This window comes from Agelaius tricolor, unplaced genomic scaffold, assembly GCF_023055355.1.
Source record: "Agelaius tricolor isolate 1412-34295 unplaced genomic scaffold, bAgeTri1.0.p SCAF_3, whole genome shotgun sequence".
NCBI lineage: Eukaryota > Metazoa > Chordata > Aves > Passeriformes > Icteridae > Agelaius > Agelaius tricolor.
The window spans coordinates 31,312,547-31,332,871 of record NW_027269263.1 but is presented as its reverse complement, the minus strand read 5'-3'; the positions used below and the strand labels follow the sequence as shown (position 1 = coordinate 31,332,871).

The following is a 20,325-nucleotide window of genomic DNA, read 5'->3' as shown; positions in this document are numbered from 1 at the left end:
TAGGAGAAAAGATCACTTCTATCTAATTGATGGAAGGATACTCACTATTACCTGAAGCAAAAAAGTATAGTGTAAATATCCAGATTTCTCTCTTCTGTGTCTGCATATGCAAACACACTTGAAAACTCCAATGTGAATGCAAAACTCATTTTAGCAGTTCAAATTGGGAACTTCACACCACAGAGGACAAATCCAGTTAGAATTTTAGGGAGACAGTATTAATTCTTCTTTAGAGACAGCAAGTACTCAGCCTGGATTAAAAAGAATTTTGTTTTATTTGAACAACGGCAAACAATCTTTATTATAAAACATGTGTGTTTCACCTGCAGTAGAAGAATCTCAAAATCATTTTTATAATCTGATAACAAGTATCACCACAACTAGTCAATGTTCAAAACTAAAATCAGTTACTCATAGGTTAACGATGCTTAAATTTTTTAAACACATAAAATGGGTATTTCCTAAAAATCACTCTGCATTATGATTATGAGACTGTTTTCAGAGGAAAACTCAACTACCACAAGTTTTCCAGAGCAGAAAAATCACAACTAGCCCTGAACAAGAACAGTTACATTAGAAATCCAGAAATTCTTCCAAATACTTCTGTCAGTTTTATGTACAAGTTAAAAAAAAATTCTAATTCTGGCATTACCACCGCCAAGAAGAGGTAATATGAAGACAAGTATTTATGTTTATGCTCTTCATTGCTGTTTTTCTTTGGTTTAAAATGTACACAAAACACATTTTATGAAACATCTTCTTTGCTATTTCATATTGCTAACTGTGTGTACTGCAGTATGCTTAATGTTAGGCACTTAATAATGCTCCAATATGTTTGAGACCCCATGCAGCACGTGGGTACCTGCATTCCCTACCTGGTACACAGAGAAGGAAATCAGATGTTCTTCCAGAGGAAGTTTTGTATTTATTCAAAAGGCATGCATCTCAACTGACTTTATTATGTCTTTAAATGTTCAATTTCGTGGAACTTATAAATTAAGGGACCTCTTACTTTTTCAATAATATTCCAAGCAATACTCATTGGTGTACATTGTAATTCAAAGGGCTTACACAAACCCCCTATACCATTTAACCCCCTGAGAAAAGGTTTTAAACGGTGTTCCATGGAATCTCATCCACTGTGAAGGAAAACACTGAGGCATCCTGGACTGAAAGTGTCCTGAAAAACACTTTAAAGCTTTGAAACGTTTTTCCTCATCAGAATGCACAAATGCAAAATAATCTATCCTATACCCAAAACAAGCCAAAAGGTTAACAATAATAGCTGGAACTTTAAATTTAAGAAATACTGTCAATGAATGCACATTATGAAAACAATTTGCAAATCTGAAAAGGCAATTGTCATCTATATTTCACATATATATATATATATTAATATAACAATACTGTTATATTGTTATATTAAAGTTGCTTTTAAGTTTATGGTAAAAAGAACTATATGTATGTAACTTTCTGACACCAAAATTGTCCATAAAAAGCCTGGACTCTTGGAAATGTTTTAAGTTTTAGTGTCTTTCCTCAAAGGATTTGTACATTTAATCTGACCAGGAATGAAAAATGTGCTGTATTAAGATGAAATAAAGTACAAATAATTTTTAGTCTAAATGTTAACTGAGATCTGTGAATAAAGTCTAAGGAAAATTTTGTCAGCTATCATGTTATAAAAGAATCCACACACAGTCATAACTGGATTGTAACATCTAACCAGGCACTTTTTAAACAACTTGTTAGTTTAAAATCAAGGATAAAAATGGGGTTTGTATACCATTTGATGTTTCAAAAAGGCACGAATCACTGGTATGCCCCTCTACTTTGTCACGTACCAAAAAAAAATTTCACTCTGTTTAAAAAAAAAATCCAAAAACTTGTATGATTATGATCACTACAAATTTTAGGATGACAACAAGAAGTGTCTTTGCTAAAATGAAAGCTCCAGGCTTTGATTGAATTCTCAACACAGCAAACTAACTGTCTGATTGCAAACTTGCAATTCATTGCTAAAGCAAAAGCCATAAAATAAACTGCAGTGCACAACTTCAATGTGATTCTAAGAACTTATTAATGCTGATATGAGAGGTGATTTATTTGGCTTTGTGGTGTTTTGCATTTGTTTGTTTTGTAGTTTTTTAGTAAAACCTTCCCCTTCTGACAGAATACTGTTAAACACAGGAAAAAAATTTGCTACTCTCTACTGTTGTCAATCTTTCAGACACAATTAAAAAACCACAACATACAAGAGTTCTAGAGCAAGTCATCAATCTGCAAAATGTTATACATCAGTAATAAGGCATCCACTTTACAGCTATTTGAACAAAAAAGGAAGCATTTCCCAAAATACGTATTTTGAATCTGTGTAAACAAAGCTCATATGTATTGCTTCCATTAATTCCAAAAATATACACCCACATGGACTGAAAATGATCTTGATGCTATGAAGTTTAGATTACTGTAATTTCTGCAGCTGTAATCTGAAGATACAAAATCCAAATATTTTTGAACTTAAAATTTTGAAACATGTTGAAAATTTTAATCATGCTTATGTGAAAAGAAAGCTAAAAATACACCCCAAATTTTATGCCATTTCATTGAACAAAGGAGAAAGCACTATGAAAATAAACATTCATCTGGTTTCCTAACAATAAATACAAAGACAGTTATTATAAGATACTGCAACACAGAAAATATTACTATATTGACCTTAGTGTTCAATCAGTAGTTTTTTAAATCTTTCCTCACTGACATCTGAATCTTCTACCTTGTCAGCTGTCCAACAACTTTTAAGAGGGTTTTGTTTTCTTGCTTCAATTGTTCATTTTCATCTTCTATGTCATCTAGATCCTGTACAAGAAAAAAGAAAAATAAACACTTCTCAGGATGGAAATACAAACTCTCAATTAGTAGCAGCAGAAATTTAATATCTTAGCTCTGAAATGAGGAAGCTGGGACAAGGAAGAATTAGTGTCACAGTAGGTACCCTTAGAAATGTTAAACCAGCCTGTTTCAAAGTGTTACTATAATTACAAAACATTAAGATTATATTCCTAAGCACCTTAAATAGAAACATGTTCAAATCAAAGCTACAGCAGGAATTAATGCATAAAGAAACTAAAATAGAATGGGGGTGATTATTTTTCTGGCATATACAGAGAGTGTATTAATCAGCTCCTGTTCCTGCTTTCCCCAATTGCCTGTCTGCAACTATGGCTCCCATATATACACATCACTGACTATTACTGCAAGAAATCCTGTTTTGTGTATTAAGTATCAAAATTTTCAGAAAAAGACATGCCAGTTCACTTTTTTCCTGTGGAACAAAAAATAAAAACAGACTTTGTAGCTTTTGTCTGAAGCGCTACTGGAAGAACAGACAGCGTGCACAGAGTAGTAATGGGTGCTCAAAATAGATTGCTTTCACAGTGTTTGAAAATGTGTTTGACACACACAAATGCTTGTGTCTTTTCCACTAATTACCATTTTTGTACAGTTCCCATTTCACTTCTTCACTCCTAACAAGTTTTTTCAAGCCTTTAAAGTGAAAATCAGTAATAATAATGGCTTAATACAAACATTACTTCAATAAATGCAATTTTTGTGTACAAAAATCTCATGCAAAAACCAAAATGTGAACTAGAAAAGAATGAAGAAACAGAAGAGTGATGTCAAGGACAGGATTTTAAGGAGAAAAATGAAAGGTGGGCAAAGGAAAATGAACCAGAATTCTCACTGGAGATCCTATGTGTTTTTTTGATTCAAGTCTGCCAAGCTGTCCTCTTGCCTCAAGAAGTAAAGAGAAGATTTTCTCTCTCTTGGTCCTTTAAGTTGTTATGCAGTGTTTGACATACAAAGCTCCAGTTCTTATTTCTTTCTCAGTGAGGTCATTCCAGAAGTGCACAATAGAGATCATCTGTTCAATTGGTATAATGATTTTTAAAAGCCTCTTCAGTTTGGTAAGCTAAAATCCACACCTCAATACTTTGCAATCCCTTTACTGTTTTCTAGAGTAGAATCAAGAAATCACTAGCAGAAATTTCTCTTTGCCTCACAGAAGTAAAGCTGCATCACAGTATGAATCAATTCCAGGAAAAGCATTTGACCACTCCAACATAACAGATACAAGTGACTTAAATATCTAAACAGGGTAAGTTTTGGTGGATAGATGCTATAAATACAATTTAGTATAAACAAATACACTTTATAATCTCTTTTGTGCAATTTAGATTAATAATCAGATAGATGGAAGGAATAACACATTTTCAATAAAACTACTTCTTTTTCGTTTGGTAAACATAAAACTTGCATTATAATGTTTAAACTTGGTGATTGAGCCATCAGATATCTCAATAAAGCTTACCTAAAATCCTCCTGTTTAAAATTCTAGTATAATACACTCAAAATAAAATATTAAAAGTTTCTGAAATGTTTATGCTACAAAAATAACATTCCAGAAATTACTACATGTAAAAGTTTCTTGAATATAAGCCAAGAAAAATAACTGCTTTAAGGATCTACAGAAACAATGGGTTGAGAGATGGAGGGGATTCTGCCACTCTGAAATTTAAAGCTTCTTATTCAAAATTACAATACTAATTTAAGCTTATTAACAAAAAAAATGCAATAGCAGGAAAGCTTGAACTTCACATACCAAAAGAACTGATAACTACACAATTGGCATTAATTGGACTGTAAATCCTCACTGACAGACTCTCTCCAAACATACTTTTAACTACACTGACGTCTTAATAAGGTCAGAGATGACTAAGTGTAAACTAATTGACAGCTAAACTTTGCCTACAAAGTATTCAAATGATTTTAGATGCCTTTCAGACATTTAAGGTTTTTATTAAGCAATTGCCCCTTTCTTACAAAGAACATGGCAGACATACCTTTAATGTCTAATATACTGGAATGAGAGAATGCTGTTTATAGGAGAAAGCTTTTTCTGTTCCTCAATATAAATGCAGCTCATATCCTTTAAGTATCTCTGTGATGTACTGACTGAGATCAGCAAAATGATAATGTCACATTAAATAAATATACTCACTTAAAATGAGAAAAAAATCTACCAAGAAGTTCTCATGATTCTTGGAAAAAGTTTTTCAAGTGCAACACAAGGTCTTTGCCAATCAGGCATACATCTGTGGTTATGAACTGACTAAAACTTCTAGAAAGAGCATTTTGCTAAATATGGACTGAGCAGTCAGAAAGATACACAATAAAATGGCCTTTTAAGAAGTTATCTAGGGTATCTGATGTGGTATTCTTCCCATACCTGCACATGTTAACATCCAGCAACTGTATATATTGATGAACAGAAAAGCTGGAGGAGAACCATGAATGTGTAGATGGTCAAATTTAGAGACCCCTATTTAGGCTGCTACCAGCAAAATCTTTGAAGACAACCTCTACATAGACACACTAAATAAAGTTCAGTCCTCAGGACATCCTTTTATCTAAACAGAAGGCTGAAGATTGCAGCTGTTCTTCCATGAAAAGCACCCAATACTGGTGCTAGGCCTACAGAGGGACACTGTAGGCCTCATCCATCCATCAGATGGATGTCCAAGTGTTGGCTCTCATGTTCTCAGTTATGATAATAAATCTGAAGCAAATACAACTGACATATTAATTTCCATAACCTTCTATCATGAGAATGATGTGATATTTCTGCAGCTTTTCTTAATTTTTTAAACATTTTCTCTTTCTGAATCCACATGATAGCCAATACAGAAGCAAGCAAATTCAAGAGTTGATAAACAGGAAAGTAAAACTGCATTTGTGTTAATGGAAGCATCACTTGAGACATGAGTTCAAGAAGACAAATAACTATGCTGATCATAAAATCAAAAGGCAGCTAATTCACCCTTAAGAAAAGCCTAAGAGACACAGACATAAATAACTTGCACTCTATTGAGCAAACAGACTATATTAAAGGTATGAAAAATGCTGACCTGATGGACCAAAAAAATCCCTTCTCTTCTGTGTTTAAAAGTATCTACCCTAGGAAGCACCACTAAGATGGCTTTGTAGATCTCATGTAGAGGTAAAATTTTAGTCAATATAAAATAAAGTTTATGTTTTCTTCCATACAACAAGTACAAATTGCCCTTGTACTTAACACAGGCAATGCACAGACAGTGCCTAACTTTACTATGGATGCTCAAAGACAGTTTCTAGTTAAGACACTTGATGGATTTCATTTAGGACATCATACTTCAAGTATAGCCAAAAAAACCAACATTGCTTCTGGAATATCAAACCTATCAAAAAAGCTGTGGTCCTAAACCCCAAGATTTCAGTCATTTAGGTTCTTTCAATTTGTTCTTTCCAACCTTTGAGTCAGGAAGTCAGACATGACCAACAGTATTAAATAGCTTTGCCATCCATTATGCAGAAGGAATGAATACCTGCCTTAACTGGCCAACAAGCTTAGATGTGACAGATTCTTTGCAGAATGAAAGAACTGCATGAAGAGCAATGCCTCAATTAAAATAGAAATCTCTCTAAAACCAACACCACCTCATTTATCCTACAGATCAACTTCCAACTTTCTGCATATAAAAGTCAAAATGTGTTTCAAAATAATCCCATCTCTTAATTTTCTAGGTTAGTTTGCAAGCTTCTGAATGTTGTTCTCCTTTGCTACTAATGCAGAGGTGCAAAATGTAGGTCTGACACTCTTCATGCCTCCCTTCACTGATGGATTCACCAGAGCCCTATCTGCACTGGACTAGAAGAGAGGCATGTATCTCTAGGACATCAGGACTCCACAATTCAGCCAGGAAGTGCAGGATGAGGTCAATAATACACCCTGTGAAAGAATTCCTGTTTGCCCTTAAAACTGGTACCATTTTTTTAAAATCAACTTTAAAACTTCTTATCCTGTCCTATTTCCAAGCATGTCTGACTCTTCTAGCCCTCTTCTCCTGCTTTCACACCTTGCCTGATGTTACCTCATGTCTCCTGCCCTGTGTCGTATTCTGTCTTCATATGGGATCAACAATAAACAGTATGAGAATATCTGTCAAAATATAAAGAGCTTTTGGTTTTATCACCTTGCTTTATAAACACTTAGAACAACAAGGAATTGACCAGACTTAGGGAAGTTAGTCATGACAAATAAAAGTCACCTTAGAAAGAAAATACAACTTACTGACATACCTCTTGAAAAGCTACACAAATACAAAAACCCCCCACATTAATGCTTTTCTGACCTTGCCCAATGGATGTCACCTGAAGAATACAACAGAGAATGCAGTCACTTATTCCCTCCTTACAGAGCCATGGAAGAAAGTATTTGCTTACTCTGTTTAATAAATCAATTTCTTCTTTCAGCTTTCCAATTAGTTCCTCTTTGTCCTGTGCCATCTTCATTAATCTTGCATTTTCCTGTCTTTCTTTTGCAAGTTCCTATAACCAGAATAAAGAATGAAGTTGAAAATGTAAATTCTTATTTTAAGAGACAGTTTTAAGTTAACACCGTCTAAAACAAAGAAAGAAGAACAAACACACACACACATTTATCTATAATTCCTTTCCTACTGCAAGTCAAACCCACATCGTCAAGTTCTTTTACATTTCAAGGAGCTAAACCATCACATCTAAGAATATTTTACAACAGCAAATCTGTTTGGTTTGATTCAAGTGATAATGTTTGAATTTATATTTAACTTAAGCTTGAACACAGAATTGGACAAGGGCCCAAAACAGAAGAAATAAATGTAAAGTATCAGCTCCCAAATTATTGTCGGTTGGATTTTCTGTTGTAGGTTTTTATAACACCATGAACAAGAAATGAAGACTCACTTTTAAATCTGTGGGCCTGAATGTGAGAAAGAATGAAAATGTTCATTAGGAAAGAAGGTGCTTAAATCTTCTTCTGTTTTTTTTTACTGGCAATTAAAGTATTTCAGAAAGAAGATGATTTAGAAGGGAGGATTATGGTATACTTTACTCAAATGAAGATTCCTCAAGTCTTAAACCAAAAATAGCAATTTCTACAAAGTACATGTCATTTTCCCCCTTTCCAAAAAAAGACCTATTCAAATTGTGTTAACTTAGTAACTTTCACCCACACGATTCAAGAATATTTGTGAAGTTACCCACAAAAAATCCACTTCAGAGGAAGACAGAGAAGCCAGTAATAGATAACACAGAAAAGCTGAGCTTTTCGCCTAAGCCAATATTTTGCTAAAATTATTTAGCAAAATACTGGCTTAGGCGAAAAACTCAGCTTTAACATTATTACATTCTCCCAAAACTGTTTTTATTAAATCAGTATGAAACAATGCAAACCATTTTAAATATGTGTTTTGAATGTTTACAGCTCTAACAAACAACTAGATAGCAGTTAAATTTTACAATATTTTGGTATAGTAAAAAAACCAAACCAACAAGTAGATCAGAAACCAGCTTGTAACCTTGTGAACAGCCAGTGAGCTCGTCCTTCCCCCAAGGTATTTGCTCTGTGTTGGTGTGTCACGAGGTACACAGGAGAAGCACACAGAGCACTGCTGGCTCTCTAAGTGTATTATCTTTGCCTTAACTATTTCTCACTTAAATACCAAATGAAAACTAAACATCTGTGATTTGAAAGTTCACATTCTTCTCGGTCAGTCTGACTCCTTGTATGTTTTTGTAGACATAACTATCTGTACTTCAAGCATTTTGCATCATTTCTATGTAGTTTACCTGCAAATTTCCCCATGAAGTTTCAGAAGTACTTCATTTCAGATATATGCCACAGCAAGGTTAGTTGGTGCTTACCCTTTCAAGTTCCTCAATCCTCTTCTCCAAAGAGTTACTTGGTAGAGAACTGCCAGAAGAATTTGCATCTCTGCTGTATCTGCCGTAAGCTGTCCTCTCTGGTCGGGAATATCTGTTTGGAGCATCATCTTCTGGTGCACTGGCTGTACTGTGAGGGGCAGAGAAAGCACACACCTATTTACACATCTCACAAAATGGAAATGAGAGCAGTCACAGAAGAGCTCTCCAAAGCAGTCAGTAGGTCAGTCTAATAAACTGCAGAGAACATATTCCACAGCTGAGAACTCACTAAATTCACTGCCTCAGGGATTCAAACACTTGGATAATACAGCTTTCATCACATGGGTAATACACCATAAACACATACTTATCCTAATTTTCAAGTTTCATTAACTATGCACGTTAAAAAAAAAAGCTAAATTACTTTATTTCAAGAACTAAAGTGCCACTACAGAGTTTAAACCAAGAATCTTTTTAACTAGATGAAAACATAAGGGATGAAAAAACAGGTACACATCCAAAACATAAGAAAATTGACTAACTTTTTGGGAACTATGGATTTAGCCTGTAAGGGAATGGAAAGTAAACTGAAGTGAGAAAGTGATGTGACCTAACAAACCAATTTTATGCCATCTCCAGATATTTTACTTCAGAACTTTGGTACAGAGGAGTTTGTCAGACCTCTGTTGGCTGACGCTCACTCCTTAAGTGGTCCCTTGGGACCAGGTGGTGTAGATTACATGTCTATTTATTAAAAATCAGTCATGGAATCAACAAATAAGCACTGCAAGTACACATAAGCTATGTTTTTTTTTAAAAAAGCATGCAGGGTCTCCATTACTACTGGCATGTAAAAAACCAGTACTAATTTAAAAATATGTATGACAAGTCAAGCATTTTCAGTCACAAAACTAACAGCGCCCTTCCCATAGCCATTTTCTTCCTAAACAATAATGTTACTCACCTTCAATGAAGATTCTAATGAACAACTAAGAACAACAGAACAGAGTGCCCTGAGAGCAGACAAAGAGACTCTCCCTCACCAATTCACCAAAATTACACTTAAACTTAAAATATACAAACTGCCAAGACAAAACCAAAAAAACTGAGATACTCAAAAGCCACCTGGAGATGGTCCTCAAAAATCAGCTCTGCTTGAGCAGGGGACTGGACAAGATTACCCCAGAGGTCCCTTCCATCATCAACCAGCCTGTGATTCTGCAAAATCACACAGCTGAAGTATGTATACACTGGTGCTCTAGACCACTTAGGAAAAGAATGAAAAGCACTATGAGCATCCCTACAACATTTCCTTTAAAACACAGAAGAGTATATGATTAATGTGTTCATTTAACAATTTTGCATTTCATAACTCTAGAAAACCCCTGCTGACAACATGCAGATTTAGATGGATACAGTGCAAATCAAAAGCAGGAGTATCTGGCAAAGGGATGTCTTTTCGAGGATATAAATATTCTTTTGCTCCAGTATGTGTGAAGTTTCCAAGACACACTGACACAATTGTAAGGAATTTTGTAGCTTAATGTTATTACCATATTTAGCACTGTTTATTCTTCATCCAGAAGATTTTTTATAAAACATTTCTAGGACCGGATATGCATGTTGCAACACAAGACAAATATTTAAACTTAACTCTATAAATTCTACATTATTGAGTTTTCTAAAAGACATGTAGTTTCGTGCTGTTAATGTCTCAAGGAGAGACCACACAAAAAAAAAAGTCTCAACTTTTTGTAATTTAAAAAATTAATATTTATGCCACTATACTGAAGTATTTAAACTCAGCTCCAGTGAGTGATATTGGCAGAAGCTCCTACACAAAGATTAGAAGAAAGAATACCTGGACAGGAAGGGTTTCATTAATAAAGAAAATGCTTTAATTTTCAGAGGTTTTTTTCCTGACATTCACACTTGAATTTCCTCACCTATTCCACTGGGCAGCAGACCCTACTGAACACACTCCTTCTCACTGTAGAAAAGTACAAAGAACATATCATGGAGGCTTCTAGGTAATGGGATTTAAAAAAAAAACATTTAAGAGAGCATAAGTCCAAAACCTAACACAAGGAGTATAACAGATAAAAAGTTTATTATTTTGGGTGTTATAACCAATGGCTAGTACACAGCAATGGCAAAAAAGTACTACCCATGACACAACAAAAACATCTTTCACAAAGATTGTCTTCAGATGCAATGTCACTTCATGAGTGCTAAACGAGAAAGAATCACAGAATCAGAATATGCTGAGTTGGAAGGGACTCATCAGGATCATTCAAGTCCAGCTGTTGGCACTGGACACCCCAAGAGTCACATGTGCCTGAGAGCATTGTTCACTTCTTGAACTCAAGACAGGCTTGGTGCTGTGACCACCGCCCTAAGAAACCTATTCCAGTGCCCAACCACTCTCTGGCTGGAAAACTTCTTGATACCCAACCTAAACCTCTCCTGACTCAACTTTATGCCCCTCCCTTGAGTCCTGTCATGGACCGTAAGTGTCAAGATATCTGTACCTGACTCTGCTCTCTCCCTCCCAAGGAAGTTGTAACTGCAATGAGGCCTCCCCTCAGTCTCCCCTTCTCCAGGCTCAACACATCAAGTGACCTCAGCCATTCCTCAAAGGCCTCCTGCTCCAGTCCCTTCACCATCCTTGTTGCTCTCTTCTGGATGCTCTCTAGGAGCTTGAAGTCTATGTTATATTGTGGCACCATCCTTGTTGCTCTCTTCTGGATGTTCTCTAGGAGCTTGAAGTCTGTTTTATATCGTGGCACCCAAACCTGCCCCCAGCACTCAAGGTGAGGCCATCCCAGTGCAGAGCAGAGTGGGACAATCCCTTTCCTTGCCTGGCTGGTGATGCTGTGCCCGATGCCCCCAGGATCCTTTCCACAATGATGACCAGAAAAACAGTATCACTGAACTTGTAGCCTCTTCACTAAGAGGAAACATCTATGAACCACCCCCAACAAAGACAGTGTCTGTGGAAGAATACCTGTAGATTATGCTTATGTATAAAAATACACAAATATAAATTATTTTACAAGGTGCTTTTCTGGCTATACTTAAAACAAAAACAATATAGCAAAATCAGTTTGACTCCTCTTATAGAGAAACAGAAATTTTGGTTTGGTGTTCCTAGTTATTTTCTTTACAATATTATTCACACAGGGACAGGTTTAAAAGCAAGGTGAAATATCTCTTGCTTCCTTCCAACTTGCTTCTTTGATTATCTCAATGTCTTTCTAAAACACTGTCCAAATTGCCATTTCATCCAGTGAAAATCACCCTGTCCAAGCTGTATTTCAACTATGACAGGTTTATTTTTGTGCCAGAATCTTATAACTGTACCTGATTTGGAAACTCCTAGGTATTTATGTAACTACAACTCGGTCAGTTGCTAACTGCTTTTCTGGAAGAAGCAAAGGACAATTATTTCTAAACAGGGCACCTTGGCTTTCTGTTACTTTAGACCACTTAAACCAAATTTGTGACTCTCAGAGCTGAGCTAAGGAAAGGCAGTGTTACCTTTTCTACAGCTGCATTCCCAAGACTCCTCCACTTTTCCTGCCTCTGGGCTTCAGGTGAATGGGAAGCTACTCAAAGCATGAAGCAGCAATCAAGCAAAAGGAAGCCATCAACTTGCAGCCACAGTGGCTCCCTGAGGCAGTAGCTTGCCCAGCTGCATGAGCACTGGCTCAGGGGGGAGAGAGGAACTCCAGCCAGAACTTAGACCATCAAAACATTTTGCAGAAATAAACCCTACTTGTTTATGCCTTCTCATAACATCAGCAGTGTCTCAAGAAGGGCTAGAAAAGTCAAGAAAAACTTCTTAAGTGACCCCTGTCTAAAATAAAATGCTCATATCTGCAAAGCAGTGGTCCTAAGGTAACAAGCTAGATGAGACAATGCTTCCAAAGCCAGCCCTCACTGTGGAACTCCTAAACACAGACAAGCAGGCATGTCTGGGCACAGCATTATGAAACAGTATTTCATGGCTGTGGTTTTCTTTAATTAGTGAGATCAAGGTTAGTATGATGGAAAGTAAACTGTTATAGTTTAAGTTTTATAATTATCTAAAAACACTGAGCAAGGCAATTTCAGCAGTGTTCAAACTTCAGACCCCTCCAATGAATGCTCTGAAGCACTTTCTATTTTTATGGTCTCCACTTCCCCATGTATTTTTCAACTCTTACATGAATGATAAACTCAAGTATGATGGAGTCTTTTACAATTACTGCTAAATAGTCTCTACCTCTAGGGTTCCATGTTAATGTGCTGTACTATCCTAAAAGAGGGGGCAAAAATCCTCTCTGACATTTTGACTGGAAGCCATGAAACCATACCATACTGTATTCTTTTCCACTAGTAAACAAACTTATAAGGGGAATACACTTCTGAACCATGAAGAGATTTTAATCTAGCTCTTTTTGTAAACTAATCCAGTTGATCTGTCTGATTCAAGAACCATGCAAAAATCTTTAAATCCCAATCTGCAAGGTTTGCTTTACAATTCTTTTTTTTTTTTTAAAGAATCTAAATTGGTTCAAAAACTAGTAGATAGTCTAAATAATCTGATAGAACAAACTTTCTGTGTTTATTAAAATACTCCTATGTCTGCATAAATACCTTGCATTACTGTTACTTGCAAACATGCTTTTTAGTTTACAAAAGAAACGTAATTCATGTTTACATGTAGATTAGACTCAAATACTTCAATAAAGAAAATGCACTTTGGCCTTCTTATGTTTGAGAAATCATTGGTAACATCAACTATGCTGATACTATCAGACCTTAATCAGAAAACCATTCTTACTAATGGCAATATGTTTAGTACTTAAAATATCTATTCACAAAGCGGTGCAAAAAACAGCAGACCCAGTTTCATAACAGCAGTTTGAAATGACCAAGACAAGCCATATTACATTAAAAAACCTGAGAGGAAAATGGAAGAATGGGAAGTTGATATGAGCTATTACAACTTAAGTATACCTAGACATTTAAAACACATGAAGCTCACAGTTAGGACACCTGACTGACCACAGCTCCCAAATACTCTCCTGCATGTCCTGTGGCCTTCATGTCAGCATGACCTTGCAGATTCTAGTCGCACTTTTAATATATCTCACAGTACCACTCCAGCCCACAACAAAACCATCACTTTCTCTTGAAAATATTTTATGGACTTAATAATGAAACTACAAAGGAACCCCTCCACAAACTTCTGGGAGGTGTGAAAATTTCTGAAGCAAATTCAGAAGACAGACTACAATTACAGACTTATAGATCTTATAGACTAAGATCCTCATCACAAACTTTTATTTACTTTACTGCACAAAGAGACAGGCTCAGTTTGTCCAAGTCACTAAGCACACAGCAATACACAGAAGCCATCAGAGTTCATTTGTAAACATGTTTTCCAGTCAATGGACACTCAGTGAAATAGGTTTCCCAGCAATGTCATATAAATGTTTAGTCACAGACTGTTGTATCCATAGGGGAAAGTAGCCAGTGTAATTCACAGTGTAAAATCTGTACAACTCCTTAAGTCCTGGAACAGACCAAGAGAACAATGATTCTGTAAGAACACACATAACTGATCTTCTCTCCTTTTTAATCTCTTTTCTCTTGTCAGATGCAGGAGGATGGGTATCTCAGTGTAGAGGCAGTAAAACAGAATTGTTGAAGTTGTAGAAGAAACTCTAAGATCATAACATAAAATATGAAAGCAGTTAAATGGAAAGGGAAAGGTACTGGATGTCCAGAATGATATCAGTAATCCAGGACTAGAAGTCAGAAAGGACAGATAATGGAGACAAAACAGGAAGAAAAAAAAAACAACAAGAAAAAAGCCACACACACAAAACCAGACAAATAATAAAGAGAAGACCAGACCTCAATGATTAAATATAAGGATGTAAGAGAAATGGGGAAGAGAAAGGAAAGAGTGCCTAACTGTGCTAGGAAATGGAAACCAGTGAAGTGAAGAAAAATGCTGAAATGAACAAGATGCCATGTTTGATAAGGAATAACTGGGGAAGAGTGGGAAGACGAAAGAGAAAATGCAGTAGTAAGAATGGAAGAAAGCAACTTGAATATTTCTGGCAAATAACTCAATCTCTCAATGGGAAAGAGAATCTATTACAGAATCCAACATTTCAGGAAAATACAGTTTCCTTTTTGCTATCATAAGTCTATAAAGTCTACCAACCATCTCTACCAACAAAGTACTGGCCACTGACTGTTGCAAGTTTCAAACAGGATCCCAAAGTGATTGTCCCTATGTGAAACATGCTTCACTCTCAGTTTGCTTTAAAAACCTAAGGCAGTACACCTAAGACTGTTAAAAGCAAATGAGGCTGAGTGTATCTGAGCCTTGAAGCAGCCTATTATCTCAATTCAGCCTTTTGGCATTAACATTCCAATTCTAGGTACAATCACAGAACAACATTTTCCATTTCATAGATTCACAGAATATTTTGAGTTGGAAGGGACACAAGGATCACAGAGTCCAACTCTTAAGTGAATGACCCATTCAGGGATTGAATCCACAGCCTTGGTGTTATTAGCAGCATGCTCTAACCATCTGACTTTCCAAGGGACTCCTACTGTATTTGGGACTCCAGTGAGATCTGAGTGATCTGAATAAGAATTACTTATAGAGGAGCCTGCTTTCTGTAAGACCTTCACCTACTGCAGATGTTGGAAGAAACAAACAAGCCCAGAACAATGCTGGTTCCAACTCCTTTAGCATTCAAATCAGAAAGCAAAACCACTGGGAGTCATACCTCAAGAACCCTCACAGGAAAAATTAGTTCAGGGAGGCAGAAACTTTCAAATACAGCAGAAAATTATTAGATACTATTAACTCCAACCACAGTGGCCATTGTATAACTCAAGGAGAATAAAACCCTCTGAGTATTTGTGAGCACTGGGCACTGTGTTGACAGTGGCAAATAATCCTTCACTTTTCAACTTGAAGTTCAAGACTATGCAATAAAGAAGATAGATGGCAACATTCATAAAATATTGAACAGCAGCTCGCAGCAAGTCAGATTCCTCCTGCATGTGATGCCAGCCCTGACAGAGGAAGTTGACAAAGACTCACATATAACTAAAGCTAACTGAGGGAAAACTACATAACCAAGTCTTATTTAGCATTTTCTAGCTTGGCATTTCCTACTTTTGCAATGCTAATCAGTAGAATTAGATTATTTTCAAATAAGTTACCAACACGGTTGTGCAAACTTCTATTTATTACCACCCCACGCACAAGCAAGTTTTTGCAAGCAAGTATATACAGCAGGCAAGCAGAGATAAGGTTTATGAAAAGCCACAAAAGTATGACACACACCACTAAGTATTTGCAGATACAAACAGCAGTAAAATTCTGCACCAGGACTGAAGAGGAAGTAAAGACTGAACTAAAATGTGCCTGATTAATAAGAAATGAATCATGAAATTACATAGTTACTAAACTTGTGACAATAAGCCCACCCATTCTGCAATGACAAAATGATTTTTAAAAAACGCTATAAAAAGAATCACTCAACTGGGTTTATGAGAACCTGGGAATATAAATATAAAAGACACTGTGTTAGGAAAGCTAAAACATAACAGGATAGGTTATTCTTTTTTACAGTGTGGGAGGTGAGATTCTGGAACAGGTTGTCCAGAGAAGCTATGGCTGTTCCCTCCCTCCCAGTGTTCAAGGCCAAGTTGGATGTGGCTCTAAACTATCTAGTTCACTGGAAAGTGTCCCTGCCTATGGCAGGGGGACTGGACTAATATTCTTCAAGGTCTCTTCCAACCCAAACCATTCTATGATTCCACAGGTGAACAATTTTGAGGGGTAGAAAATACAGCTGTGAAAGCTAGATAATTTAGATGGTCTTTGCACTTTCTTCTACAGCCATACATATAACTGATGAGTTAAACACCTACATATTTTACCCAAGTAAAGGAAACCTGAAAGGGAATGCATTCATGAACCAAATAAAAACATTCTTACACAAGTGTCTTGCTTCAGTTGATGTAATTGAGACCCCATGTTAGCTGTGATAGTTGTGTCAGTACTAATTCCACATGGACAAAAATTTCACAGTTGTCGAGTGCATCAAGAACTTCTGAAGTATTTATCTGATTAAAAAGCTGGAGTAATGACCAGGGTAATACTTGACTCAAAGACAAACAAATAACAAACAGAACACGCTATATATGAGAAACACCTCTACAACTGAAGACAGTAGTATTACAAAACCATCTTTCACTATTACTGTGGAGAGCAACAAAATGATCTTCCTTTATTCAACTTCGGAATACAATGGTTCATAAATTAAATTGTGGAAATACTGGCTCCTAGGCAATGTGTAGTTGAGTTTGACATCTGATTGGGAAACTGCTCTGCCCTAGTAAGATCTAGTAAAACACTAGTGGAATTTATTTTAAAACTGTAACATAATAGAGGGCTTTGGATAAGCTTGCTGCATCTTTCAGGTCCTTTGCCTGGTATCAGGCTATATATCTACAGTAGCAGTATGATGGCTTCTACTACAAATAGCCATTTAATCAGCATTATTTCTGGCAGAAATGCAAACAAAATTGTTATGTACAAAGATCTCATACCTTTTATACCTGCTTGAAACCATTCTGGAGGAGTCCTAAAGAAACAAAAAGGAAAAATGAATTAGTATTTTTCTTGTAGCTATACGGCCAAAATATCCTATCAGTCCACAGAAAACAAAGTCTGCAGTGAGAGCAGTCCCATGCCACTGTACAAGTCAGCTTTGCATGATTTTGTTGTCAGGTACAGACAATACGAGGACTATTGTCACCATGTTATTGCTTCTGAACATTACCCCAGAAGCCTTAAGTGTCTGCCTCTGATTACATCATAAAACTGGATATAAAACACTTATTCCATAAAACACTCATTCCATCCCCCTGCATGCACAACATGAAACAGCTCACACCCTGCCACCAGTACATCTCCACCACTAACTAGTAAGGAAACACGTGTGCACTTTGATAGTTGTTCATCAACTTGTCCAAGAGCAGCAAGAGCAAAACTGTTTCAATTCCTCAGCAGCAGTGCTGTCCTTCTGGATGGGAACAAAAACTGAAGCTGTCAAGTACAAAAATTAAGACATGTTTCAACTGGTAAACAAGGGCTCAGATTTGACAGAGTAAGTCCAGAAATATTTTTTAGGATGTTGTAAGAACATGAACCAATTATTTTCTTAGTCATAGGCAAAACTCCCCCGGCAAATAACAAGTAAAAAGTCAGGAAAGAATATTCAAGGAGTTAAAGGACAATTGCCTTTACGAGAAAAAAAAAAAGGCAAAGTATGAAATGCTGCCTACTTACAACACTTACTGTGGGCAAAGAAGTAAACTAGTTCTTAAAACAAGAGAAATTCCATCCACTCTGAAAATTCTACAGAACATTACACCACCTTCACTAATCAGCACACTAGTGATTTTGTAAGTAAATAAACAAGCTAAAAATTAGGACACAAAGAGTATTATTTTAGTATAGAAAATAGTATTTAAAAAATATTTGTATTATAGAAAAAACTTGATCTGAAAGTACATTTTATGAAGCATTTTCCATTTCTGCCATATGTGCTACATATTATTCCTAAGATAAGCAGAACAAAATTCAACAAATTCATGGGAACTAGTTAAAGAAACCCACAAATTTGGCAAAATTGCCGGTTTAACACTGGTAACTATTTTTATCATTGATGACAGCATCTGAAAATTAGTGATTCACAGCTGTGAAACAGAAACCTAATTTTACCTCTAAAAGGGCAGAGAAACAATTTCAAATGTTACCAATGCTATTTTTAAAGTTTACTTAAGGGTAGGTTATCTTTGAAAGGTCATGGAAGCAGGGGGAGGTTTCTGAGGACTAAAATGAAGTAAATATCATTCCTTTCTTCAAGAAGGATCATCCAGGGAACTACAGGACAGTCCTTAGCTCATTTCCTGAGCAGAAAATGGAACAAATCCTCAAGGACAGGAAGGTGAAATCAGCATGGCTATATGAAGGGGAGACCATGCCTGACCTGACAGCCTTCTATGATGAGAGGACTTGGTGAATGAAGGCAAAGCAGATGATGCTTATCTAGATGATAGCAAAGCTTTCAACACCTTCCCACACAACATATGTATATGGAAATAGAGGCCAGATAAGCAGACCATGAGATGCAGTGACTACCGGGTCCAAAGGGTTGCGAGCAGCAGCCTAAAGTCCAGCTGGATGCCAGCCACTTTGCAGGGACTGATACAGGGGCCAGTACTGTTTAATGACTTCATTAGTGACCTGAATTATGAGACAAAGTACAGCCTCAGCAAGCTGGCACACTACAAACAGCTTGGATGAGAGGTTAACAATACATCAGATGGCTGTGTTGCCATCTAGAGGGACACAGACAGGCTGGAAAACGGGCTTACAGCGACCCCATGGAAGTCCAAAAAAAAGGAGAACGCAAAGTCCTGCACCGGAGTCTGGAGATGAATAATCCCAAGCAGGAGTACTTGCTGTGGAAAGCTGCTGTACAGAAAAGAATGCTGGTGTCCTGGTGACATCAAGTCAAGCATAAGCCATCTCTGTGCCCTTGCAGCAAAGGCCCATGGCATCCTCAGGATGCACTGCCAGCAGGTTGAAGGACAGCATCCTGAGGAGAGCTGCAAGACAGTGAAGGGACTAGAGGAGAACTTGAGGTCACTTGGCTTGTTCAGCCTGGACAAGACTGAGGGGAAGTTGCAGCTACAACTTCCTCAGCTGCAGTCACAACTTCCTCATGAAGGGATGAGGACAGTCAGGCACTGATTTCTCCTCTGTCATGACCAGTGACAGGACCTGAGGGAATCTTGAGGGAATGCCTGAAGTTGTGTCAGCAGAGACTTAGTTTGGATATTAGGAAAACCTTCACATCTCAGGGTGGTTGGGCACTTGAACAGGCTCTGCAGGAAAGTGGTCACAGCACCAAATCTGATAGACCTCAAGAAACATTTGGACAATACTCTCAGGCACAAAGTGTGACTTCTGGGGTGTCCCGTTCAGGGACAGAAGTTGGACTTGTGGGTCCCCTCCAACTAAGCATATTCTCTAATTCTCCTCTGCTCAGCCCTGGTGAGACCACAGCTGGCATGCTGGGTCCAGTTCTGGACTTCACAGTATGAGAACAATATATTGGAGAGCTCCAGCAAAGCTGGACATATAATAAAAGGTCTGGAGCATCCTACAAATAAGAAGCTGAAAGTGCTGGAAATGTTCAGCCAGGAGAATAGGATGCTCAAGAGGTTTCTTGCCAATGTGTACAAGTTCCTGATGGGGTAAAGATGATGGAGACATATTTCTATCCATTGTGACAATAAAAACCCAACTGGCTCCAGTCCTGAGCAATTTGCTACACATACCCTGCTCTGTCTGCAAGACTTGGACTGGAGACTTCCCAAGATCCCTTCAAGCCCTAAAGATTTTTAGCCTTAAGACAGTCAGCAGTGACTGATGAAGTGATT

General features: G+C 37.0%; 1 protein-coding gene across 1 annotated transcript in view; it reads right to left on the bottom strand.

Annotated features, from left to right (window-relative positions):
- Positions 1–256: 256 nt before the first annotated feature.
- The window catches only part of PAWR (pro-apoptotic WT1 regulator), a 72,730-nt gene continuing 52,661 nt past the window's right edge, over positions 257–20,325 (bottom strand). Inside the window, exons 4-7 of the mRNA XM_071423363.1 lie at positions 17,422–17,456; positions 8,785–8,932; positions 7,324–7,428; positions 257–2,859 (exon numbers count right to left, since the gene is read on the bottom strand). Of these exons, the coding sequence (XP_071279464.1) occupies positions 2,773–2,859; positions 7,324–7,428; positions 8,785–8,932; positions 17,422–17,456 (375 nt within the window). The 3' untranslated portion in view covers positions 257–2,772. The remainder of the gene's footprint in view (positions 2,860–7,323; positions 7,429–8,784; positions 8,933–17,421; positions 17,457–20,325) is intronic.